The 25,952-nt window shown below is 47.3% G+C and overlaps 1 protein-coding gene across 18 annotated transcripts in view; it reads right to left on the bottom strand.

Annotated features, from left to right (window-relative positions):
* SLC8A1 (solute carrier family 8 member A1) overlaps positions 1–25,952 on the bottom strand; it is a 281,236-nt gene that overhangs the window by 23,898 nt on the left and 231,386 nt on the right. For 4 of the 18 annotated variants that reach the window (XM_077812102.1, XM_077812105.1, XM_077812103.1 and 1 more), the window contains 4 exons: positions 24,874–24,891; positions 21,844–21,912; positions 8,713–8,843; positions 5,349–5,448 (listed from right to left, as the gene is read on the bottom strand). In XM_077812102.1, coding sequence (XP_077668228.1) covers positions 5,349–5,448; positions 8,713–8,843; positions 21,844–21,912; positions 24,874–24,891 — 318 coding nt within the window. Of the gene's footprint in view, positions 1–5,348; positions 5,449–8,712; positions 8,844–10,247; positions 10,265–20,347; positions 20,368–21,843; positions 21,913–24,189; positions 24,219–24,742; positions 24,758–24,873; positions 24,892–25,952 lie in introns of all 18 variants that reach the window. The other 14 variants (XM_077812107.1, XM_077812109.1, XM_077812108.1 and 11 more) reach the window with 9 other exon arrangements.

Below are 25,952 nucleotides of genomic sequence, written 5' to 3'. Positions count from 1 at the left end.
ATCTAGAACACCAAACAGATCAATCCTTTCTACTCTATTCCTAGCCATATTCTCCTTCTCTACCAGTACATCACACAATGAGAAAATGTATAGAACTCTGACACAGCTTAGTGTACACTGAAATTGTAGTCCTTTATAAACTTCAGCTTCCTATTTCACACACAGTGTATTAACTCAGCAGTGTGCAACCAGCAGCACATTTCCATTACAGAATGAAGCCAGGGGAGACATGTACCGCAGAGCGGGCAGTATGAAATGCAGGGGGGGGGTTAATAAATGAATGTGGATTATGTGGCAGACACGAACTGGGTGGGTGCCTTATTTTGAACTGGCTATATCCCTGGCAGGAATGGCCTTTATGTGCTGTGTTTATAGAGTGCCTAGCACAGTGCGGTTCTGGGCTCCTAGGCACTATAGCTATATAAACGACAATATCCTGTCATAACTCACTCTCTGATTTAAGAGGAATTCCCCCTCTCATTGATCCCAGCAGTCACATATTTTATTATCAATAATATTTTGCAGTACAGAAGTTCCCCAAACTTGGTTGGGGATCTATTATGTAGGCACAGAGTAAGAAAGAGGTTGCAAGCTCTTTGGGTCAGAGACTTAATAGACAAAGGGTGAGAAAGGAAACCAGGGTGACAGAACCTTCCCAAAGCAGGCCAGAGGCAGGACTTGCACGCTAGGCTCGTGTTCTAGGCCACAGGGCCATGCTGCCTTAGGCCATGCTGTCAGTTCTGATTTCTCTTAGCAACGTCCCCACGCTGTCGTGGCTGCTTGGTGGAATACGCTGTGTTGTGAATCAAGCTTTGCATGGCTGAGTGTGCTGTGGGTACAGGAGCTCACCTAGGCTTGTCACATTTGACTTTTCGGATTGAAGGAGCTTTCTTCTTACAGACACTAACTAGAAAGCACCACATCTCCTCTGCATTCCTGCTGTCACTCAGGGCTTTATTTATATTATAATAGCAATACAAGGTAGTGTTTGGGAAGAAACAGTGGAGACAAATAACAGGGGATCTCACTTGGGCCTGGAATCCAATTAGGAGCTGACACCTCAACTGCTAGAAGAGGGCCTCCCTGATTCAACTAACCTCATTATCCCTAGCCTGATTCTTGCTTGCATATTTATACCTGCCTCTGGAAATTTCCACTACATGCATCCGACAAAGTGGGTATTCACCCAGGAAAGCTTATGCTCTTTTAGTCTATAAGGTGCCACAGGACTCTTTGCTGCTTTTACAGATCCAGACTAACACGGCTACCCCTCCGATACTTGAGCTGGGTCCTGTTGCTCAAATGACAAGGAGACTTTAAAACAAGGCTCTCATCTTCCACCCAGGCACACACCCCTAGACAAGACAGCTGCCCACAGCAGACTCAGTACATAGGTAGCACTACAATTTCTTCCAAGTTGTCTCCTCTGGGTGCAGCGACGCTGGCAAAGCAGGCTGGGGGTTTGTGCCGCTCCCCTAGTTCTCCCAGATGGCCCAGCTCCACCAGCAATGCACAACAGCTCACCAGCGCAGCAGGCTGCCAGTCCCAGCTTCTCAGATGAGGCCTCCCAGCTGCATGCATCTTGCCCTGGTGTCACAGTTATCCGCAGCAGGCACATCAAGAGCTCGTCTCTCATTCACTCCCTGGCCTGCCTCTGCTGAGTCCCAGGAATCCACCTAGCCAGGGTTTTCTTTACAGCATTTTCTGAGACCGAATGCGAGAGGCTTGATCCTTCCATGGAGTCAGTGCTCAGTGCTTTCTGTGGTTTGTTTGGGAGCATGATGCCCCAGCAGTCAGCTCTCAGCACTGCATGGCCCCACACTGAACTTCTGACTCATCACTATTCTGCACAGTGACAACAGTGGCCCTGCAGTTAGGTGCCAGCATGGGACTTGGGAGACCTGGGGTCACTTCCCTGCAGTGCCACAGACTTCCTGTGTGAACTTGGGCAAATCACTTAGTCTCTCTGTGCCTCAGTTTCCCATCTGTACAATGGGGATAACAGCACAGGGGTGAGGGGAGGGTAGATACATTAGAGACGTGAGGTTCTCAGACTCTGTGGTGACGGGGACCTGTGAAGGGGAATGCTAACAACCTGCGCTGCCGAGAGTGGTCGGGCAGGGCTGTGGCAGGTTGCCTTCTGCCCAGGTATTCCCCTGTCTTACTGTCATTCTGCCCTGCAGTGGTCTGGCCTTCCAGTGACTCAGCCCTCTGGCCAGCTCACTGGCCAGGTCAAGCCCACCCCTTCCGGGGTATGTCTAAAGAGGCCAGTAATGGGCAAGTCCTTAGGATTAAGTGAGGGAGTCACGGCTTCCCCTGGGGTCTGGGTCTCGTGCTCCCGAGCATTGTATCTTCCCCAACAAGGAACAGAGTTCTGTGGTTGTCCCTCTTTAGGGGTGGGAAAGAGAGCCCAGGGTCCTACTCCACTGGGCTCCAATCCAGGGCCCATCAGAAGGCAGCTAAATCCTGAACCCTGGGGTACTAGGCGGTTGCCTCCCTGCATCACTCCCTACAAGTCCCCTCTCTCCCCACAGAGTAAAGTAAAGAACTAAACACCCAAATAAAGTCTCTGACCTTCAGAGAGTCCCAGGTCCCATCTCTGGAGGCTGGGCAGGTCTCAGGCTGCAAGAGCTCCCAGGGTACCCTTCCCAGGAGCTTATCATGCAGGTCAGCTCACTTCCACATCGGCCTCCCACTGAGCTACTCTGCTCCCCTTTTTAAGCACCTCCTCCAGCCAGTGCCTGCATTGCTGGTGGGACGAGGAGGAGGGGCACCTGGGCCCAGAGTAGCTTTTTACCCAGCCCTTTCTACTGTGGGGTATGTAACCTCATCATAGGCCACAGAGGCACCCAAGATAGACTTAGCTCTCCACCTTGACTGTGTTTTGTTCTCTCTCTTTTACCACCTCTCTCCCACTCTCAGCACTGCCATTAAATCTATCAGGAGCGTGGGCGGTGACCAGATTTTTTGCTGCCCCAAGAAAAAAAATGTGCTGCCCTAAGCTCCGAGAGCGCAAGTGCCCAAGCAAAAAAAAAAAGAAAAGGGGGGTGGCCACACGCCGCCCCTGGAACTGTGCCGCCCCCCAGCACGGGCCTGCTTTGCTGGTGCCTAGAGCCGGTCCTGGCAGGGACGCTCCCAAGCCTGTTCAATGGATGCTCACTGAGCTAGGGAGCGGATACTCCCTTTGGTCCCCTATGTGGTAAGGAACAGGCCGTTCCAAAATGTCACCGATTCCATAGCCAGCTATCCGGTATTGCAGCACATTACACAGCCAGCGCACCATTGGGCGGCTGCCGTTCTTGTGGCAGGAGATGTTCGAGACCAATGACAATAATTAGGTTTCGGATAAGGATGACTAAGTCAAAATTATTTTCTAAGATACCGAGTTATCCATAGCCTCATTACCGTAGTATCTGAGCACCTCACAATTCTGCATGTATTGATTTTTTCTACACCCCTGGGCAGTAGGGAGCGCTCTTATCCCCATTTTATTGGAGGGGGAATTGAGGCACCCAACTCCCATTGACTTTCAGTGGGGAACTGGACACCTCTCTGCCTCCTAAGCGACTTGTTCAAGATTGCAGAAGAGGTCCCTGGCACAGTGGGGAACTGAACTCCATTCTTGCATGTCTCCAGCAAGTACCCAACCCTTGGACCATCCTTCCTCTCCGGGGTTCCTTTTTCTATCTTCCATTTTATCAAGTAAGAGACCTTTCAGTGCAAACTGTTAGAACTGTCATGGTATTTCAGTGCAAGGTGAAATAAGGAATTCTTTAAGGAAATTATTCATATCCTTTGTCAGATTTAACCACATAACTTCCAGGGACATAGGGAAGGCAATCAACATCAGGCTTGCTAGATGGATGGGGAAGAGCTATATCTTGGGTCACAGCTAAGCTATCCACAAAACCAAAGCCGTGTGAAAAGAAAGATCAGCTGCAGACTGCAAAGGAAAATCCTCTCAGGTGTAGTGAATAAAGTCGGTTGCATGGTATCTTCAACTTAGGCACAGTGAATGACAGCACTGAGATATATGCCTTTCATGTTCTAATCTTTAATTGACAAAATCCACAAGGGAGTAAACAGAACATCTGACTGTCAGTAGCCTTATTGGCAGCCCGTCAACGCAGCAGCACATAGTGCAGACCTAATTTAAGGAGGAGGAAGCTAGCGCAATGTCTTCCTTCAAATGTCTCATTGCTTTGCTGTTTTGTGGAGGAAGGAAACTATGCTATGTAGACCTGAAGAAGGGACATGTGATGTGCACACACCAGCAATACCAAATGATTTCTAAGCACTGAGCAGACAGAGGTGAGATCTGCTCCTCACAAATGAAACATGCCTTTTTGTTTAATCAACCCGTTATGTAATGTCTCCAAATGGAGTCTAGTTAAAATTAATGAAGCTGTTCCTCTCAGAGGAGTCCATGAAGGTGCAAAGTCCAATGCACCAGGCAGACTGCTAACAAGGATGGAGATCATTATTTACTCTGAATGCCTGCCTGGGAAAGTTTCTGACACTCATTTTGTCTTTGTGCTTGGCTACTCTTGGAAGGGACATTGGAAAGCGACAGAAGATAACGCACTGTGCTATGATTTATCACCCTCTTATTTCCATGGTCAGCTGATTGTGGAGCTATGTCATGTCTGGAATTGCAGGAACGTGGCCTATAGCAATTGTCATGATGCACACAGGAGACTCCAGCACAGTGCATGAGAACATGGGGGGGAGGAGGAGCAGCTATAGCAGTCCACAGCAGGACCAAGCTGCCCCATCCTGTCAGCCACAGCTGATCAGAAACAGACCCACAAACCATGATCCCAAGCCCATTCATAGGGCGAGACTGTGACTTGGTCTGTGTCCCCAGGCAAGAGAGTAAAGGGACATAGGTATCCCCCACCCCTTACACCTCTGTGTGCACTACCCAGACCCGGGTCTGCACATGGAGCAGTAAGAAGCCACTGTGCACCCACCAGAGCAGGTTGGGGTCGGGCGGGGGGAGACAGATACACAGGGGGATGGAACTGAATGGAGCCTTGACTCTAGCGTTCACTTGTGGCCTGAACAGCAGAGCCAGTGTTGGATTGGAGGGGGCCAATAATTTACTGCAGTTATAGGCCAACAGCAAATTACCACCTCTATCCCTGCTGTGGCACAAGAGGGGGCAGGTTAGAATTGTGGCTCAGAGGGCTGTCTGTGTCACAAGTGTCCTGACATATGTACGCAGATACTGTGAATAACTTTGTTATCTGTTTTGCTTCAGCAGTAATCTGCTGCCACAGACACAGTACAACTGAGACAAAAAAGTGGCTTATCATAATTCATTCCATGTAGAAACAGGAACTTACCAGCGCTGACGGTGATAGCTTCAATAAACTGTTCTCTCCAACTGTTAGTTCCAACCACAAGGGCTAGGTTTGTCTTCTTAATGAGCTTGTCCACAGTATTCTGCAGATGGAGACAAGTATAAATGAATTAAGGGCAATGCTGGCTCAGAACCTGAGATCATGGGCAGAAATCAAAAGCCTTGTGGATTTACATTGTACAGTTATGGATAAGATATTCCACTCAGAACAAGAGCATGAGCAGCAGAAGTGACAATACGTATGCACACAAAATCCCATATTGCATTAAAAAGGTCTGTTTGCTAATCTGCATACCTTCTAATCAGAACTAAAAATCAGCGGTCTCTCCACACTCTTCAGCAGAAGTTTAATGGCAGATGCTGTAGAGAGGACTCCTGTCTTGCTAATGCTTCTTTTGTTACAAAACAGATCAAGGAATTGTGATCTGTATATTTGGAAGCACTGTAAATAATTCAAAGTGAATGAAGTATATTTTTGGGTATCCACTCCTGCTTTTTTACAGCGTTTATATGCTTGCTAAATCAGAAACTTCAGTCACTAATGCAGAATCATCATTAATGCTGTAAATGGCTGGCAGAAAATTCTCATTGGAAGTTAATCCAAGCACTCTTCACTGTGTTCTAATGTAACAGGGTGTGGCAAGGCACCTCTCCCACCACATCAGGATTTCTCCCTTGGGGGTGCAGGGGGGCAATAAGAGGGGCTGGAGGAAATCACTCCCACTCCATAGGGTTTACATTCTGGACTTTGGTTTATTTACAGGATTTACCGGTGGGTCTCAGGCTAGGCCTGAATAGTTTCCTTAAGCAAAAACACAGAAGAAATACATCTCCTTGCCCCTAGCAGAGCATTGACTTACTGTGATGACATCTGGTCACTAGTCCTTCCCTGAACAGATGCAAACTCACTACTTTCCCTGTAGGGAGGTAACCAGCTCTTCACCTAGGCCACACTTTTTCTCCCTGCTGAAACTTTTCTTTCCTTCTTCCCTCTCTCTCTCCTCCCACTCTCACACCAGAACAGGGTTTTTAAAGGTGTGTGTGTGGAAGGTGCTTAATTGACTCAGGTGTGTCTAATTAACCTCTGGTAACCTCTTTTCAGTTCATCGGGAAAGGGGCCTGCACATTCCGCCTAACATTCCGTCTTCCGCCACACTCTTCTAGCTGTCAGCTCTGTCACAAGCGGTCACAATGGGCAGCCGACAGCGCTAGAATGCACGTAGGAGAGACTCTACTGCTTACATGAAACAGTGTGGCTGGTTTATTTTTTATTACCTTTAAAAAAGGGGATTAAATTGTCAGGCTTAGGCCATGATCCTGCACAGGCTTAATTTTACACATTCAGATAAATGAGACCACTCACATGCACAAAGCTAAGCATGTGCGTAGTGTATACAGCATCAGGATTCATGTGCATGAATGTATGCAGGACTGCAGCCACAGTCTCTTTTCTTAAACAGTATTTTATTTTAGTTTGGGCATTTTAAACCCAGCTAAGGATTTGGCTTGCCATATTGTTCTGTAATAGGTATCTATAGTCTATAACCAATAGAAAAATTATGGAGTTGCATTCCTTATTTCCTTTGCTGTTGCTCCCATAACCCTGGGAGAATCAAGGCTACTTTGCCACTTGTGATTAACTGATCATTGCTGGTGTGCTGTAATTTTTTCATGCCAGTTTTCATTAGCACATGTACTCTGGAAATCTCTCCTGCGCTGTATCTCCAACTATTTTACTGCTACTGGATTTCCTGCTTTACAACTTTCGAGATGCTTCTCAAACAAACACTCTGTCTGACACAATTAACACTCCCGGGTTTTCTAAACAGTTAAGTTACAGGCAACTGTAGAAACAACTGGACAAATCAACATTCGACTAACTTAGCTGATGCACAGAAAGTTCTATCATGTATCATAGCAAGTACAGCACTTGTGGTTATTTCTTTTGTAAACACGAATGATGCGGATCTGGGAGCTGTCTGTATAAGTCTGTGAAAGAGACACCAGGCAGTTATTCAAACCCCAAATTCAGTTTGTATGACAATATTTTCAAGGAAGGTCAATGATAATAAATTCTTATGGTGCTAGCAACCAACATGCAACAGCCTTGTGCTAGTGCATCACATGCTCAAACCTGTACGGTGCGGAGCTCTCAGCCCCTCCAATCCAGCTGAGCAATGAAGCACACAAGTACTCCCTTTGACTTCAATGGGGCTTCAGTGATTTATAGCACCCAAGGACCTGGTCCTGACGGTGACACTGAGCAGGCTAGTTTTGCTCCCAAGCCTAGTGAAATGCTAGAAATAAACCCACACCATTGCTGTTGCCAAGTCCACGGTCTTGCTGTTGCCGTGACATCACAGCTAGCTGTTGAGAGGGGACAGTATATACCACAGCTGTGCCTTATTCAGCTACTTGTGCTCCCTTTGGGAGCTGGGGGCAGAAACTCTCGCTTTTGCTCCAGAAGCTCCTGATGATGCCTTGAGATGCTCTTATGGGGCCTCTCCCACGGAGGACATAAAAGCCATTAGTGGATTTGATTTTGAAGCATAAAGGCTGTAAATTCAGGAGAACATGAACACATCCTTCCCCTGATGAATTTTTCTGAAGAGCATTGTCTCTGATTACATCTCTACCATATGAAAACTGGGCTCCCAACTCCTTCTGTTCCAATCATCCCCATCCCAACATACCTCTTTATGGTGCCAATTAAGTAGTCTGCCACAATTCAGCAAAGCACTTACGTATTAGCTTCAGAGTGGTAGCCGTGTTAGTCTGTATCAGCAAAAACAACGAGGAGTACATGTGGCACCTTATAGACTGACAAATTTATTTGGGCATAAGCTTTCGTGGGCTAAAACCCACTTCATCAGATGCACGGAGTGGAAAATACAGTAGGAAGATTTCATGTACTGCTATATATATCTTCCTACTGTATTTTCCACTCCGTGCATCTGATGAAGTGGGTTTTAGCCCACGAAAGCTTATGCCCAAATAAATTTGTCAGTCTATAAGGTGCCACAAGTACTCCTCATTGTTTTTACATATTAGCTTGAATCCCATTGAAGTCACTGGCATGTGCTTGAGTTCTTTGCTGAACAGGGATGGATTTAAGCATGTGTGTCAATGCTTTGGCTGAATCAAGGCCTCAAGCCCTCAATATACTTGCTTCGCAAGGATGATACCTTCCTGTGCACAACAACATGTGCTTGCCAGATGTGTGCTGACTGGGCATGTAAAAAAGATGGAGCCCTTAGTTTAGCAATCTAATAAAATGCAATTAGAGATGCTAATGTGAATTCAGGGCTTCCATGCCCTGGGTGGAGTGACGCAGACAATTGCTGTACCTTGAACTCATAGGATTCTTCAATAATGACTTCTAGTTTGGTATGTTCTCCCAGTACTGGGCGTCCCATTTCTGCAATGCGGCGCTCTTCCTCCTCTTTGCTCGTCAGCGGCTGTTTCTCTTCATTCTCTTCTGTAAAAAAACAGCCCATTTTTGAGCAACACACAATCTTTCACTTTCTGGCACCGGCTTCTATCAGGGGAATCTCTCTCTAAATGAAAATTTTCTCTGGAACTAAGACACAAGTGACAGATAGTTGCTGGAGTAAGGTAGAGGACATTATGCCTGCGCTGAAAGGTTTTCTGTTGCAGATGGCCAGAAGCGTTAGCAAATGAGATCACTAGCTCATAACTCTTCTGAATTTCAAATCCGTTCCACCCCCACTCAGCTCCTCTTGAATTCAGCCTGGACTATAGGAGAACATTCACAATCTCAGTGATGGATTCTCCTCTGGAGTGGCCATGGTGCCAACTTTTAGGGCAATCAATCTAAGCTGGGATTTTCAAAAAGGCCCTTGCATTGGCCTCTCTCTGCCCCCACTGAAGCCAACAGTGAAATATCCCTTGACTTTGATGGGAGTTGGATCAAGCCAGTGCTGCGCGCTTTTGAAAATCAGACCTCTGCATGCAAATCAGGCCATCCAGCTCATATGGAAGGGCTCATCCACCTCAGCCACTCTGCCTATATGTGAGTAATGGGGAACTGAATGCATAGTAAAGGTACACTGAATGAGGCAGGGTCCTGTGGCAAAAAATAGCACGTACTCATGTATTTAAAGACTGTATCATAATGAACACACACAGGGACAGGGTGTGTGTGTGTGACTTAAGGTTACACAAACCTTACTTCTGGCATTACCTAACTTTTGAGTGCTTGATTTTGCACCCTAAACATTTGAATAATGGAGTATTGTGTAGGTAGTGTTACACGCAAAATAATGTCAGCCAGTTTTTCACTGCAGTTAGTTACATCACTGTAAATCCGGAGTAACTCTGATGTCACTAGAGTGACACCTGATAGACTCCAGAATCACTGAGCTTGGAATCTGACTCTTCTAGCCTGCGGTATGCTAAAGGACATAGTACATTGAAAGATAGCTCTTCAGTCACTGTACAATCATGACACAACACTTGTGACAAGGACTGTGCGGCGCCCACATAAGGAACAGGGGCTCTGTATGTCTGTGAACCCATTATTACTGGTGCATAACGAAGGACTCGGAGCAGGGGCTCTAATATTTTGAGTGTTTTGCTGACATTTTTTGCAGCAAGTCATAAAATTGGTGAGGCAGATTTTAATCAAGTCTGCAGCAAGTAGCTTGAAGTCTTCACCACCACCTTGTGATATGTGTGTTCTGCGTGCTTGTCCAAACAACTAGCAATAGGTAAATGAACCTTGGAAAGGTTTATTTCGATTAAGCATCCAAAAGTTCAGGCATGTATCTGAACCTCAGCCAAATTGCTGTACCGATAAACACACACTCCCATGAGGCCTGTGTCGTATTATCCACATGACACCTTCTAAGAATATAAGAACGGACATACTGTGTCAGACTAGCAGTCTATCTAGCCCAGTATCCTGTCGTCTGACAGTGACCAGTGCCAGATGCTTCAGAGGGAATGAACAGAACAGGGCAATTTTGAGTCATCCATCCTCTGTCATCCAGTTCCAGCTTATCAGTTGGAGGTTTAGGGTCACCCGGTGCATGGAGTTGAAGTCCCAGACCATCTTGACAAATAGCCATTGATGGACCTAGAAATCAATTCTGAAGCACTTACAGGACAGGAAAGTGATCAGGAACAGTCAGCATGGATTCACCAAGGGCAAGTCATGCCTGACTAATCTAATTGCCTTCTGTGATGAGATAACTGGCTCTGTGGATGAGGGGAAAGCAGTTGACGTGTTGTTCCTTGACTTTAGCAAAGCTTTTGATACCGTCTCCCACAGTATTCTTGCCAGCAAGTTAAAGAAGTATGCGCTGGATGAATGGACTATAAGGTGGATAGAAAGCTGGCTAGATTGTCGGGCTCAACAAGTAGTGATCAATGGCTCCATGTCTAGTTAGCAGCCGATATCAAGTGGAGTGCCCCAAGGGTCGGTCCTGGGGCTGGTTTTGTTCAATATCTTCATAAATGATCTGGAGGATGGTGTGGATTGCACCCTCAGCAAGTTTGTAGAGGACACTAAACTGGGAGGAGAGGTAGATACGCTGGAGAGTAGGGATAGGATACAGAGGGACCTAGACAAATTGGAGGACTGGGCCAAAAGAAATCGGATGACGTTCAACAAGGACAAGTGCAGAGTCCTGCACTTAGGATGGAAGAATCCAACTGCACTGCTACAGACTAGGGACTGAATGGCTTGGCAGCAGTTCTGAAGAAAAGGACCTAGGGGGTTACAGTGGACGAGAAGCTGGATATGAGTCAATAGTGTGCCCTTGTTGCCAAGAAGGCCAATGTCATTTTGGGATGTATACGTAGGGGCATTGCCAGCAGATCGAGGGACGTGATCATTCCCCTCTATTCAACATTGGTGAGGCCTCATCTGGAGTACTGTGTCCAGTTTTGGGCTCCACACTACAAGAAGGATGTGGAAAAATTGGAAAGAGTCCAGCGGAGGGCAACAAAAATGATTAGGGGACTGGAACACATGACTTATCAGGAGAGGCTGAGGGAACTAGGGATGTTTAGTCTACAGAAGAGAAGAATGAGGGGGGATTTGATAGCTGCTTTCAACTACCTGAAAGGGGGTTCCAAAGAGGATGGATCTAGACTGTTCTCAGTGGTAGCAGATGACAGAACGAGGAGTAATGGTCTCAAGTTGCAGTGGGGGAGATTTAGGTTGAATATTAGGAATAACTTTTTCACTAGGAGGGTGGTGAAACACTGGAATGTGTTACCTAGGGAGGTGGTGGAATCTCCTTCCTTAGAAGTTTTTAAGGTCAGGCTTGACAAAGCCCTGGCTGGGATGATTTAATTGGGGATCGGTCCTGCTTTGAGCAGGGGGTTGGACTAGATGACCTCCTGAGGACCCTTCCAACCCTGATATTCTATGATTTTACTTACCTCTGTCATATCCCCCGTCATCTCTTTTCTCAGCTAAACAGTCACAGTCTTTTTAAAAATCTCTCCACATATGGAAGCTGCCCCATACCTCTAATTTTAGTTGCCCTTCTCTGTACCTTTTCCTATTCTAATATCTCTTTTGTGAGATGAGGCAACCAGAACTGCATGCAGTATTCAAGGTGTTGGTGTACCATGGATTTATATAGTAGTGTTATGATCTTTTCTGTATTATCTACCTCTCTCCTTACACTGTTAGCTTTTTTGGCTGCCTCTGCTCATTGAGCAGATGTTTCAGAGAACTATCCACAATGACTCCAAGATCTCTTTGATGGGAAAAACAGAGAATAACTATTATTCAGCAAATGCTGTTCATTATTTTGTTTACATGGGATTTCCTGTTGCCCTGGATCTAAGCTGGCATTGTGTTTCACTAAAGTTAGGCTCTGGGATGTTGCATCATCAGGTAATAACACTGCATCATGATGCGATGGCATTTTCTTCTCACTTCACTGCTTGTATGATGACGCAGTGCCAAGACATTACATCACAAACTCACAACATCACAAAACAACAACATGTTTGCCCTATAAGACAAACAGCAAAATATGGCTGTTTTTTTTAAACTTGGAGGCATTGCAGGAAGGAGAGTTCTGTCTTTCCTCAACTGCTCTGTCTTCCAGGCTGTACCCTGGAAGTCAACGGGAATTTTGGACAGGTGGCTTTTTCTCAGTGTGACAGACTCATGCAGAGTGAGAGGCAGCACATATGCAGCAAGAATGCTAGCCAGCCCACATGGTAGCATCAGGAATATGGCAATGCAATAAAACTCCAGGGATTCCTTGAGGGTGCCAGCAACATTTGACACCTTGTCAGAACTTCTGTATTAGATTATCGTTAACACACACAGCCCTGTAACTTAATTATCTGCATGTCCAAGGCAATGAATAGAAAAACTGCAAACACTGAAGCTGTGTCTGCACTAGAGAATTCTGCTGTTGCTGCACCTGATACATTGCTCATGTCCACAGTACAGCTGGTCAGATGACTGATTTTTTGGTTTGCTGGCTGTTCCAGAGAACTGAAAAAAAAAAAATTTGGTTTTGCTCAACCTAATGCCATAAATTCCGAACAACTTTGGCAAATTGAAAAAGTCGACAAAACATTTTTGTTTCAAGTGGAAAGAAATGTTTTGTTTGGTCTGAAACAAAATGTTTCATTTTCTTTCTTGGCATTTTAAAAATAAAATAAAAGGACATGAAGGGTTAGATTAACAAAATGGCCAGCGGAGGTACCGCCCCTTCTCCCTCCCCCCTCACTTATAACCTTTAAGCTCTTCCTTGTGTGGAGAAGTAATTTTAACTTGGCTCTCCCACATTGCTGGACAATGCTGTAACCACCAGGTTATGGATATTCTGGGACAGGTCTCACTGCAGCATTAGGTCTTGTCTACACTTAAAAACGTTACTGGCATAGCTATGTTAGTTAGGAGTATGACCCCCTGCCCCTTGCCCCAGCCACTATGGCTGTGCATATGCCCTAGTGTAGACACAGTTATACAGGCAAAGAAGTCCAATGGCTGGTATCATCTATTTTGTTTGGGGCAGTGGTATAAGTTCGAGCAGCAGCAGAAACTTTTGTTTATATAAGTTGTGTCAATACTAGCAGGGTATGCTGGTCTAGCTATGCTGACAAATGCTTTCTAGTGCAGATTTACACAGAATATAAGAACAACCACACTGGGTCAGATCAAAGGTCCATTTAGCCCAGGATCCTGTCTTCTGACAGTGGCCAATGTCAGGTGCCCCAGAGGGAATGAACAGAACAGGTCAATTATCGAGTGATCCATCCCCTGTCACCCATTCCCAGCTTCTGGCAAACAGAGGCTAGATTAAACACAGACCTGATTAAATACAGAGATAGGTACAGTACAGCACTTATCCCAAAATGGTTTGCACTTCCCACGTCCCCCTCATCAGGGAGCTGTGCTGGGCCCGGTGACCCATGATATGCTGGCACTGCCTTGCTTGGAGGGAGAGCGGTGTGTGGACATGCTGAACAGATACACGCTTGCTGAGATGTCTAGTGTGGTCCCAGTGCATTGTTACATGTCACAGCAGCTCCCATGAACAATAGCAATTTGTAACAATGCAGTTCTCTACCACAGATGAGGCTATAGCAGCCTCCCCCCCACTTGTGAATTTCATGCAAGTTCATTCTTGAGGCACTCTGAAGAGGTAGCTGGGTTTTCTTCTTATTTCAGCTTCCCCAGTCTGACTTGCCTTAATATGTGGGGGTAACACACTTTAACTGCTGCTTGGCAACAAATCGAGCACCTGGGAGGCTTGATGCGTTCAAACTGTCAGAGTGGCTACAACCTCCCCCTGAGCAGTCTTCACGGAGGGCTGCAAGGGAAGGAGACCAAAGTCCTGAAGTAAGTGGAGAAGTGGGATACCGGGAGGAAGCACGAGCAGGAGCATGCGAGAGGGCAGGGCTCCTGCCTCATACTGAGACAGAGGGACGATCTGCGAGTTATCTCAAGTGCCTATACACAAATGCAAGAAGTCTGGGAAACAAGCAGGGAGAACTGGAAGTCCTGGCACAGTCAAGGAATTATGAGGTGATTGGAATAATAGAGACTTGGTGGGATAACTCACACGACTGGAGTACTGTCATGGATGGATATAAACTGTTCAGGAAGGACAGGCAGGGCAGAAAAGGTGGGGGAGTTGCACTGTTTGTAAGGGAGCAGTATGACTGCTCAGAGCTCAAGTATGAAAGTGCTGAAAAATCTGAGTGTCTCTGGATTAAGTTTAGAAGTGTGAGCAATAAGGGTGATGTTGTGGTGGGAGTCTACTATAGACCACCGGACCAGGGGGATGAGGTGGACGAGGCTTTCTTCCAGCAACTCACAGAAGCTACTAGATCGCAGGCCCTGGTTCTCATGGGAGACTTCAATCACCCTGATATCTGCTGGGAGAGCAATACAGTGCACAGACAATCCAGGAAGTGTTTGGAAAGGGTAGGGGACAATTTCCTGGTGCAAGTGCTGGAGGAACCAACTAGGGGCAGAGCTCCTCTTGACCTGCTGCTCACAAACCGGGAAGAATTAGTAGGAGAAGTTAAAGTGGATGGGAACCTGGGAGGCAGTGACCATGAGATGGTTGAGTTCAGGATCCTGACACAGGGAAGAAAGGAGACCAGCAGAATATGGACCCTGGACTTCAGAAAAGCAGACTTTGACTCCCTCAGGGAACTGATGGGCAGGATCCCCTGGGAGAATAACATGAGGGTGAAAGGAGTCCAGGGGAGCTGGCTGTATTTTAAAGAATCCTTATTGAGGTTACAGGGACAAACCATCCCGATGTGTTGAAAGAATAGTAAATATGGCAGGCGACCAGCTTGGCTTAGCAGTGAAATCCTTGCTCATCTTAAACACAAAAAAGAAGCTTACAAGAAGTAGAAGATTGGACAAATGACCAGGGAAGAGTATAAAAATATTGCTCGGGCATGCAGGAGTGAAACCAGGAAGGCCAAATCACACCTGGAGTTGCAGCTAGCAAGAGATGTTAAGAGTAACAAGAAGGGTTTCTTCAGGTATGTTAACAACAAGAAGAAAGTCAAGGAAAGTGTGGACCCCTTACTGAATGAGGGAGGCAACCTCGTGACAGAGGATGTGGAAAAAGCTAAAGTACTCAATTCTTTTTTTGCCTCTGTCTTCACGAACAAGGTCAGCTCCCAGACTACTGCACTGGGCAGCATAGCATGGGGAGGAGGTGACCAGTCCTCTGTGGAGAAAGAAGTGGTTCGGGACTATTTAGAAAAGCTGGACGAGCACAAGTCCATGGGGCCAGATGCGCTGCATCGAGAGTGCTAAAGGAGTTGGCGGATGTGATTGCAGAGCCCTTGGCCATTATCTTTGAAAACTCATGGCGATCCGGCGAAGTCCCGGACGACTGGAAAAAGGCTAATGTAGTGTCCATCTTTAAAAAAGGGAAGAAGGAGGATCCTGGGAATTACAGGCCAGTCAGCCTCACCTCAGTCCCCGGAAAAATCATGGAGCAGGTCCTCAATCAATCAATCCTGAAGCACTTAGAGGAGAGGAAAGTGATCAGGAACAGTCAGCATGGATTCACCAAGGGCAAGTCATGCCTGACTAATCTAATTGCCTTCTATGACGAGATAACTGGCTCTGCGGATGAGGGGAAATCGGTGGACGTGTTGTTCCTTGACTTTAGCAAAGCTTTTGACATGGTCCCCCACAGTATTCTTGCAAGCAAGTTAAAGAAGTATGCGCTGGATGAATGGACTATAAGGTGGATAGAAAGCTGGCTAGATTGTCAGGCTCAACCGGTAGCGATCAATGGCTCCATGTCTAGTTGGCAGCCAGTATCAAGCGGAGTGCCCCAAGGGTCGGTCCTCGGGCTGGTTTTGTTCAATATCTTCATTAATGATCTGGAGGATGGTGTGGATTGCACCCTCAGCAAGTTTGCAGATGACACTAAACTGGGAGGAGTGGTAGATACGCTGGAGGGTAGGGATAGGATAGACAAATTAGGGGATTGGGCCAAGAGAAATCTGATGAGGTTCAACAAGGACAAGTGCAGAGTCCTGCACTTAGGATGGAAGAATCCCATGCACCGCTACAGAGTAGGGACCGAATGGCTCGGCAGCAGTTCTGCAGAAAAGGACCTAGGGGTTACAGTGGACGAGAAGCTGGATATGAGTCAACAGTGTGCCCTTGTTGCCAAGAAGGCCAATGGCATTTTGGGATGTATATGTAGGGGCATTGCCAGCAGATCGAGGGACATGATCGTTCCCCTCTATTCGACATTGGTGAGGCCTCATCTGGAGTACTACGTCCAGTTTTGCGCCCCACACTACAAGAAGGATGTGGAAAAATTGGAAAGAGTCCAGCGGAGGGCAACAAAAATGATTAGGGGACTGGAACACGTGACTTACAAGGAGAGGCTGAGGGAACTGGGATTGTTTAGTCTGCGGAAGAGAAGAATGAGGGGGGATCTGATAGTTGCTTTCAACTACCTGAAAGGGGGTTCCAAAGAGGATGGATCTAGACTGTTCTCAGTGGTAGCAGATGACAGAACGAGGAGTAATGGTCTCAAGTTGCAGTGGGGGAGGTTTAGGTTGGATATTAAGAAAAACATTTTCACTAGGAGAGTGGTGAAACACTGGAATGTGTTACCTAGGGAGGTGGTAGAATCTCCTTCCTTAGAAGTTTTTAAGGTCAGGCTTGACAAAGCCCTGGCTGGGATGATTTGGTTGGGGATTGGTCCTGCTTTGAGCAGGCGGTTGGACTAGATGACCACCTGAGGTCCCTTGCAAACCTGATATTCTATGTTTCTATGAAGGGACGGGTGAATGCACCAGAACCAAACTGGAAGAACAAGTCACTGTGGATAGTTCTCCGGAAACTTCTGCTTAATGCACAGCAGTGCACAAAAATGCTAATAATGCTAGGAACTATTGGGAATGGGATAGAAGATAAGACAGAACATATCATAGTGCCACTATATAAACCCATGGTGCACCCACCCCTTGAATACTGTGTGCAGTTCTGGTTGACTCATTTCAGAAAGGATATAATGGAACTGGAAAAGGGTTCAGAGAAGGGCAACAAAGATGATCAAGGGTATGGAACAGTTTCGATACAAACAGAGATTAGAAAGATTAGAGCTGTTCAATTTAGAAAAGAGATTAAGGGGGGGATATGAGAGAGGTCTATAAAATCATGAGTGGTGTGGAAAAAGTGAACAGAGAAGTCTGTTTACCCTTCCTCACAATACAAAATCCAGGGGGTCACTCAATCAAATTAATAGGCAGCAGGTTTAATACAAACAAAAGGAAGTACTTTTTACACAATGCACAATTAACCTGTGGAACTCAATGCCAAAGGATGTCGTGAAGGCCAAAAGTATAACAGGGTTCAAAAAAGAACTAGATAAATTCACGGAGGAGAGGTCTATCAATGGCTATTAGCCACAATGGTCAGCGATGCCACCCCATGCTCAGCGTGACACTAAAACTCTAACTACCAGAAACTGGGAGTGGAAGACAGAAGTGGATCCCTCCAACTGTCCTGTTCTGCACACTCCTCATGAAGCTCTGGGGCTGGTTGCTGTCAGAAACAGGATACTGGGCTAGATGGACCATTGGTCTGACCCACTGTGGCAGTTCTTATGTTCTTAATAAGTCCTCTCTGCATGTATTCATAGAATCATAGAAATGAAGGGCTGGAAAGGACCTCAAGAGGTCATCTAGACCATGCCCCCCATGCTGACGCAGGGCCAGGTAAACCTAGACTGTCCTTGACAGATGTTTGTCTAACCTGCTCTTAAAAACCTCCAATGGTTTTAATTGCCAGTAACATGTTACCACATGAAAATGCTACAAGCAAGACAAAAGCAGCAGAGTGTGGCTGGAACCCTGAACTTCAGCATTGTTGGATGGGAAGGATTTAGTTTTAAACCCTACGAGTGTTAGGTTTAATAGTTTGGCAAAAAAAAACCCTGGATCTGGAACATTTCAGAGCCGATTCTTTGGCTGGTATAAATCAGCAAAACTTCACTGACTTCAGTGGAGATTGTCTATGCAACTTCAGTGGTACTACACCAACTTACACCACCTGGCCCTGAGTGGACTTTCACCTGATAAACACCAACCCTCAGCATTTTCAATTTGTTTTTAGAAGCAGGAGGCTCTTTGGAAGAGGGTCAGCTGCCTTTTGTCTTTTAAATTTGCTACTAAGACACCCAAGCAGGTTTCAGAAACTATTCATCCTGCCCCTTAATTCTGAGATGCCACCTGTCTCCTTGTGGTCTTAGCTCCTCCCTGTCCCCAGGAGCTGCTCCATATGTCAGTTTACCTTGCAGCTAAGTGCTGGCACACACAGCTGTTTATGCGGCTATTGTCAAGGCCAATCTATTAGCCCACTTTAAATTAAACCCTTATTTCCAACCTCCATGGTACTTCTTGCCTTTGTTATGATTCTTTGTGTGTATTGCACTAACACCCCCAGACCCCAGCTGAGATCAGGGCCCTGTTATGCTGAAAGCTGACTGTATACATAGAAACGGCTTCTGTCTCCAAGTGCTTGCAATACAAATGGACAAATAGAAACAGAGGCACAGAAAGGAGACGCGACTTGCTCAAGGTCACCCTGCAGCCTGCTCACTGCCAGTCCCATGCCCTACCCCCTGGACCAGGCTGTCACTCAAATAACCAGCCTTTAGGAAAAATATTCACAGCTATGGGTAATGTTCAGGGCTGCATACTTACTTCCATCTTTTTCTGTCCTCACAGAACAGATACTCCTCCCCCACCCACATCAAGAACCTCACCACTACAAACCAGAATCTTCACAGTTCTGAAATGGGGATCAAACAACCCATGCTTTTAATTATTGTGGTTTAAATTCTTGCAGATTCAAAATGGATAATTATTAATTGAAAAGCCCTTGTCAGATTTTCATGACGCTCCAGAACACTGCTATATGTTGGAGGGTTTGTGGTTTGGTGCATTTTAATCTGCTTCAGTTTCCTGTCCCTTCACCATCATTGTGGCTGACATCTCAAGGTTTACAATAATGGCACTCACCTGGAACAAGCCAATCTAACACACAGGCTGCTTCAGGGCCTTACTTCTCAGTTTATAATGGTTTTAACTGGAACACCTGTTTGTACTAATGCCTCATCACTGTGCCAATCCATTACAGATGGGGTAGGGAGTGCATGGAGGGATGGGGTTTGAGGAGAGGGTCTCTGCCCCACCCTCAGCATAACAAATACAATTCAGACATCCCATGCATTTAATTTAGGCCTGCCCTGCCCAATGCAAATACCTTAGACCTGGCTGAACCATGCAGTCAGTAGAGCTGCAGGAACCTCTTCCCAATGCAATTACCTTAGGCCCGGCTGCTCCGCTAATGCGGTTACTGTAGGTCCAGCCTTCCCTCGGTGCTGCAGCAGCTCAGGACCCCAGCTCCTCTCACTGTCTCCCCTTCAAGGAGCAGGAGAGGACTCTGTGGAGGAGCCCAGCTACCTAGGAGCCATGTTATTTCCCAGCACGGGAGGGGGCATAGCAGGGAGAAGGCTGGGCCAGGCCCCTTTTCACTGGAGGAGATGTGGGGCAGGAGGAGTGAATCCTCCCAGCCTGCTCTCTACCTCCTCCCTCCCCTACCTAAAACTACCCTTGATCCTGGGGCTTTGCTCCCTCATAGTCTCTCTGCGCTGACTGGAGGAGAGGGGAGGGAGTGGGGAGCTCACAGCTGCTGGCAGAGGCTCTCCTCTCCCTTTCACCCTTGCCAGCTGGCTGCTGCTGCTCCCGCCCTCAGAAGGTGCAAGGAGGTGGAATCAGCTCCTAGACATGACGGGTGCATAATGGAGGACTCATAAAACATCTGACTTCCTCAAGAGAAACCAACTCCCCTTAAACTCTCCATGCCACACTTCCTCTCAGGACAAGAATTTTCCCCAGAGACCTTGGGAGGCATCACACAGGGAGATTAAAAAACAACAGGGGGTTATAAAATAGCCCTGCTGTTCACTTTTCAAAGACTTTCGCAGGGCTCATTAGAACTTTGCAACAGTTTCATCTGAGAACTTAATTTCGCCAGGACTCAATAGTGATTGGAACTGAATGGGGGGGTACTGGTAGGAATTACAGCTATTTAAAGCTATCATCAGAACAGGAAAATACAAGTACCTATACAGTGAAAAATACCAGGCATCATAAAGACATGGATATTAAATGCATGTTCTGAAGTGTATGCACCACAGGGCAGATCCTCAGCTGGTGTACACCTGCCTTGCTCTAAGGTCTACAATGCTGACTTTGTCTTTAGTGGAGCTATGTTGATTTACACAAGCTAAGGATGTGGGCCTTGACATGTATACACACTGGCTGTGACTCTCCACTGCCTTGTACTTCCTACAGCCAATCTGATCTGTTAGCACTTTATATTCACTTTGCCCTAATGTAAATATTGACATAAGGTGCAAGGCAGCAAAGAAGCATTGGCCCATTATCTTTTTAAGTGTATATAAGACACACATGAGTTTTACTGATACCCACCTCAGCTGGACACATCCATCTGCGTGATGCGCCCTTTACAAAGCATTTGTGTCTCCATGGGAACTTTGCAAATGGTACCTGTCCTGACAGCTATTTTGTAAAGAGGTTTGCTTTAATGGGTGGAGAGATGCTGCTGGGAAACCACATGTAGTGCAAGAGGGTCTGTTCTGGAAGGGGAGCAAGTGACACGGGGACAACAGATCCGAGGTGAGAGAGGTGAGGAAGGACGCAGCACATGGATACAGAAGCTGTCTGGGAAGGAATCCATCAGAGTCTGGGCAAGGTCTACGTGGATTCCTGTCACTGAACAATTATTCAGCATTTTAAAAAGCTAAAGAAGTTCCCAGGCTAATAACTTTGTTAGCCTAGAGTGAAAGGTGAAAGAATCTATCACTTGCTTCAGCCAAACATTGCTTAGAGAATAGGCAGAACCACCAATGCCTGTAAGTTGAAGCCAGACAAATTCAAATTAGAAACAAGGTCCAAAGTTTTAACAGTGAGGGTGACTGAACACTGGAACAAAGCACTAAGTGAAGAGATGGATTCACCATCTCTTGAAGTCTTCAGATCAAGTCTGGATGCCTTTCTGGAAGGCCTGCGTTAGTCAACCCTACGTCATTGGGCTCAACACAGGAGTAATTGATGGAATTCTGTGACCCGTGGTATACAGGAGGTCAGACTAGATGATCTAGTGGTCCCTTTGTGCTTGAACCTTTATCAATCTGTGATCCCTACTCAGTCTCCCCAAGAAGTCAAATGAAGGTGCTGAAGTTACTTCGGCCAACTCCACTCAAGAACAGAATCCCCCTGGCACACAGCTCATTGCAGACCTTGGTACTGAAACTCTGTATTCCCTGAACACAGTATAAGAGAGAAATGCATTAAAACAAATGACTCTAGTGTCAGTACATGAACACGCAAATGCTTTTGCTTCGTGTTAATTAAATTGTGGTCCTAGAAAACCAAGTCAAAATGAATACCTTGAATGCTGATTACAGTAGAAGGAATTGGATGTTCTCTAGCATGGACCTTCCTGAAGACAGGCTTGCCTAACAAAGTGATGGGCAGAAGATGAGTGAATGGATCACGATGACTCGGTGATGTTAGTGAACTCTATTTCTATTTCACACAAGGTTATTGTTTTTAAATCCCCATTGCAGACACTCTTGTCTGCTCTCCTGTATCAATGGGAAAAAGCAGAGCCAGAGAGAAGTGATCCAAGAGTTTACCCTCATAGCCATGGTGGCAAGCTATGGACATCTATTTCCAGCCCAGTTGGCCAAGTTCAATCTCAGTTACACGGAAAAATGTTGAAAATTGTAAGTGGTGTTATTTAATTTTTTTTAACTGTCCCAATTTGGGGCTGGCTCCTCAGAATCTGATTCTGCGTGTGCTTTTCAGACAAGCCATCAGGGAGATCAGAGGTATGTGAAGTACCTTGTTAGCTAAAAATAGTTTCCCACGTCTGAGCTTGGCCCTCTGAACCCCTCCTCATGCAGAGTCACAGTTGTTTGCCGTGCTCTGCTAGTACTAAGGGGGAGACTGATGGCTCTTCTTCTCTAATGCAGAGCTAACACCCGAGCAACACTTGTAAGGTGTACATTAACCAAGGAGGCATGTGCGTCTGCTCCCTTGTTGGACAAGTGCAGAGATTTGGTACCGCATGCATGGCTCACATACGACCCTGTGAATACACCGGCATGCTTGTCTAATTATTTGTTGCTATTCTTATGCTTACTGAGCCCAATTCTCCATTGCCCCTTGAAGCCTCTCTGGCAGCACAAATGGTCTGTGAAGGCAGCAAATCTCCATGATGGGGAATACCCCAGCATAGGGTCTTCCCTGGAGGGCACAGAGCTGCCGTAATTGGTCTTTTCTCCCAGCCCCTAGCACAGACAGTTGCTGGGGAAGAGAACATGGCTGAAATGCTTTGGTACTCCAGCTACTCTCAGATGATACTGTGGCCCTATGGTGTTGTTGCAGCCAAGGGTAAATTAGAGCAGATGTGGGGCTGTTGTAATTTAAGCTGAGGTCTGGGCAGGCCATTGGACACCCCAGAACATGGGGAGGTGCAAAGGTGGCATGAAGTCCCTAGTTCTATACCAGGTGGTGGCAGGATGGAGTAGGAGTATCTTTAGTGCAGAGATGGTTCCCTGGTTCATGTAACTCGGTTTGCAGGAACTCATCTGAACATGCTTTCATATATGGCTTGCATTTCTGATGAGCTAACAATCACACATCGAGTCTATACAGCCAAGAGCACAAAGCCTGCTGCTCCCCAGCTGTACCACAGCAGCCCTGGCTCTGCCATTCAAACCCCAGCAATGATCCATGAGGAACCATTCCTGCCTTGTCCACTCCCTGAGGAGGGAACCAGTATCCAGAACACCAGATGGGGAGAACTGATTTCTCAGGCATCCTTGCGGAGCGGCATTTTAAACAGTGAAGCGTTTCTTGGCAGCTTGCAGCCAAGTAGCTTTATTTCACAATCAGCTGTATCTGCAAAACTGATTGCCGACAGACTGACATTGGGAATTACAGAAGATGATTGATTCTCCATTTCTCACTAATCTCTATCTGATAATAGGGAAGCAGACCCCCTCAACTGTTCTTGCTGACAGAGAAATGCAGTTACATATCACCCCATACCTGGGGACAGGGATCAAATCACCGTCCTTCTGTGGAGTCTGGCCATACCTCTCCAGGCAGGCAATGGTGTACTGGTGTCTTGTGTAGCACCATGCACACTGCCTGCACTTAGGAACAACAACGCTGGCTCCAGCTGCCCCCTCTTGTAGGGAAAACCCATGGGATGGGCAGGCCTAGCTACTCCCTGATCTGTAAGGGACATATGGGGTTTGCAGGGCTGATTCCCAAACTATGTGGGAGTGCTCCAGGATTCACATGAACCCCAGGAATGAGCGAGAGGCCAGGGCAACCCGAGTGGAAGACCCATGCCTCCCTACTGCCTCTGCGTTCCCCTCTTCCCTGGGAGCATGGCGGCGGGACTGTGGACACACGGCCTGGGGGCCAGTCCTGTCACAGAAGTGGCTGACATCCCCTTCATGCGGGAGGGGCATGGCGAAGGTACCAGCAGGCCCCACATTTTGGTCCATGCCTTAGGCTCGCCCCCCCGATGGCTGATGGCTGTGAAGAGCGTAGGTGAGACTGCACGTGGATTGAGGGAAGTCATTTAGCAGACTGGGGGGTTGTCGACACTGGAGCTGCAAAGAGTAACTCCCAGCGTAGTCTCCACATGGGCTAGCTCTGATTGAGTTAGCGAGCTAAAAATTGCAGCGTAACCCTGGAGGGAACTTGTGCTACACTCTCCCCAGGCACAAGTCCCTCTGAAAGCCTAGGTGCATCCTTTGACAGCTAGCCCCTCCCGCTGCCACAGCTACACTGCTAGTCAGTGCGCAGGTTTCCCTGAGCAGGAAACCTCCCCTTCCAGCTCCAGAGCAGACAGGCCCTGGGAGAAAATCCCCCTGCAGCAGGCACTGGCTACAGCAGCCAGAGGCTGCCCTCCGCATGTCCCTGTGCAGAAGTATGCTGGCCTGGCGCAGAGTGCTGGAGTTCCCAGGGGCTGTGTGGCTAAGCAGCCCAAGGACAGCTGTCCTAATTCAGTGCAGCCTCTCAGGCTGTCCAGGCTGGGGTCCATTTCACCCCCTTTGCCCTTCCTCCCCCAGGGCTGTGAGTTCCGCACTGAGGCAGAGTCTCCTGGTACATGCTGTAATCACTGCAGCTAAAGAACGGGGATTACTGTGAAACACACGTGAGGTTAAGCTGGTGACAAAGACACATCACTTGCTGTTAGACGGTGCCGTGCTAACACTAGCGGCTCGGAGTAGGTGGCCAGGACACTAAACAGCGCTTTCTTACCATTCAGAAGTTTCCCTCCATTAAAAAAAACAAACAGGAAATAAAGAGAAAAGAGCAGAATGAGCACCCAGCAGTTAACAATGCAGAGAGGAACAGTGGCACGGGGCAAGGAGGGAATCAGAAATCCATACCTGTTATTGTGAAGCCACCTAAACGAACCACAAAACAAAAAAAAAGAGAGAGAAAGAGAAAGCAGATTAGCATCTATTTTTGCATCACAGTGACATTCATCTCGCAGCAGCCTCCCCCCCGAAGCAGTGGCCCACATGCTCCCGCCACACTGTAATCCGCAGAGGAACAGCTCACTACAACTCCTGTCTCCCATTTCTAGCAGGGACTGTCCCCTGCCTCGGGGTCTGCATGGAGTGCCATGGTCTCCCCCCTCACATTCTGCTGGGCCTTGTGTAGTGCGCTCCACTCTGAATGTGGGGCTCTGAATGGGTGCGTGGGGGAGACTGGGCTGCAGGGGGCCAGGAGACAGCAGGCCTATGGGGCGGATGCATGCCAGCCTCCCTCCCACCCCACATGGCTTAAGATAGCACCTCCTGGAACAATCTCTTTTCCACAAAGCCACCCCAGAATCGAAGGGACAGCTGCTCAGTAGGCCCAGGGACTGACCTAGGGACCAGCCTCCACCCCGCCCCCCGGCACTGTGGATCCCGTGGAGTCTGAAGGATGCCAGCGCCAATCCTACAGAGGCCCTTTGCCTCCTCAGCAGCTGCTCAGTCCCCTGGAAATCCCCACTGTTCATAGCAGCCAAATTAGTCCTGGAGGACTCCACTGAAGAGACAGCACAGCTCCAGCTATATATTCACAGGGTCAGGGGATGTGTGGAGATGTGGTTTTCCCTGGCCCCTCCCTTGTACTACCCAGTCTCCCCCCATGTGCAGCACAGATTCTGGACTAGTGGAGAGCCTTTAGTGGGGTGCAGACTGGAGGTAGGGCTGGTGCTGTGGACATGGTTAGCCCTCCTATCCACCCATGGAGGACCCCCTTGGGGTGTGGTTTGGGGCTGGGGAGGGACATGCCTCCTAGGTCCGCTCTGGCAGGTTCTACCCCAGTAGTGGCCAATCTAACTCCAGTGTGGGAAGTGCGAGAACTTTAAAGATTCACCACAAAGCTGAGCTGTGCAAATCTCTTCCTTCCCTGCCAACCAGGCACGAGAGAGATGGCATTTCTAGGAGGTGATGGTGGCTAGAATCACACAACG

Source organism: Eretmochelys imbricata, chromosome 3 (assembly GCF_965152235.1).
Source record: "Eretmochelys imbricata isolate rEreImb1 chromosome 3, rEreImb1.hap1, whole genome shotgun sequence".
NCBI lineage: Eukaryota > Metazoa > Chordata > Testudines > Cheloniidae > Eretmochelys > Eretmochelys imbricata.
The sequence above is the reverse complement of the archived record's forward strand: the minus strand, read 5'-3'. Positions and strand labels throughout refer to the sequence as shown.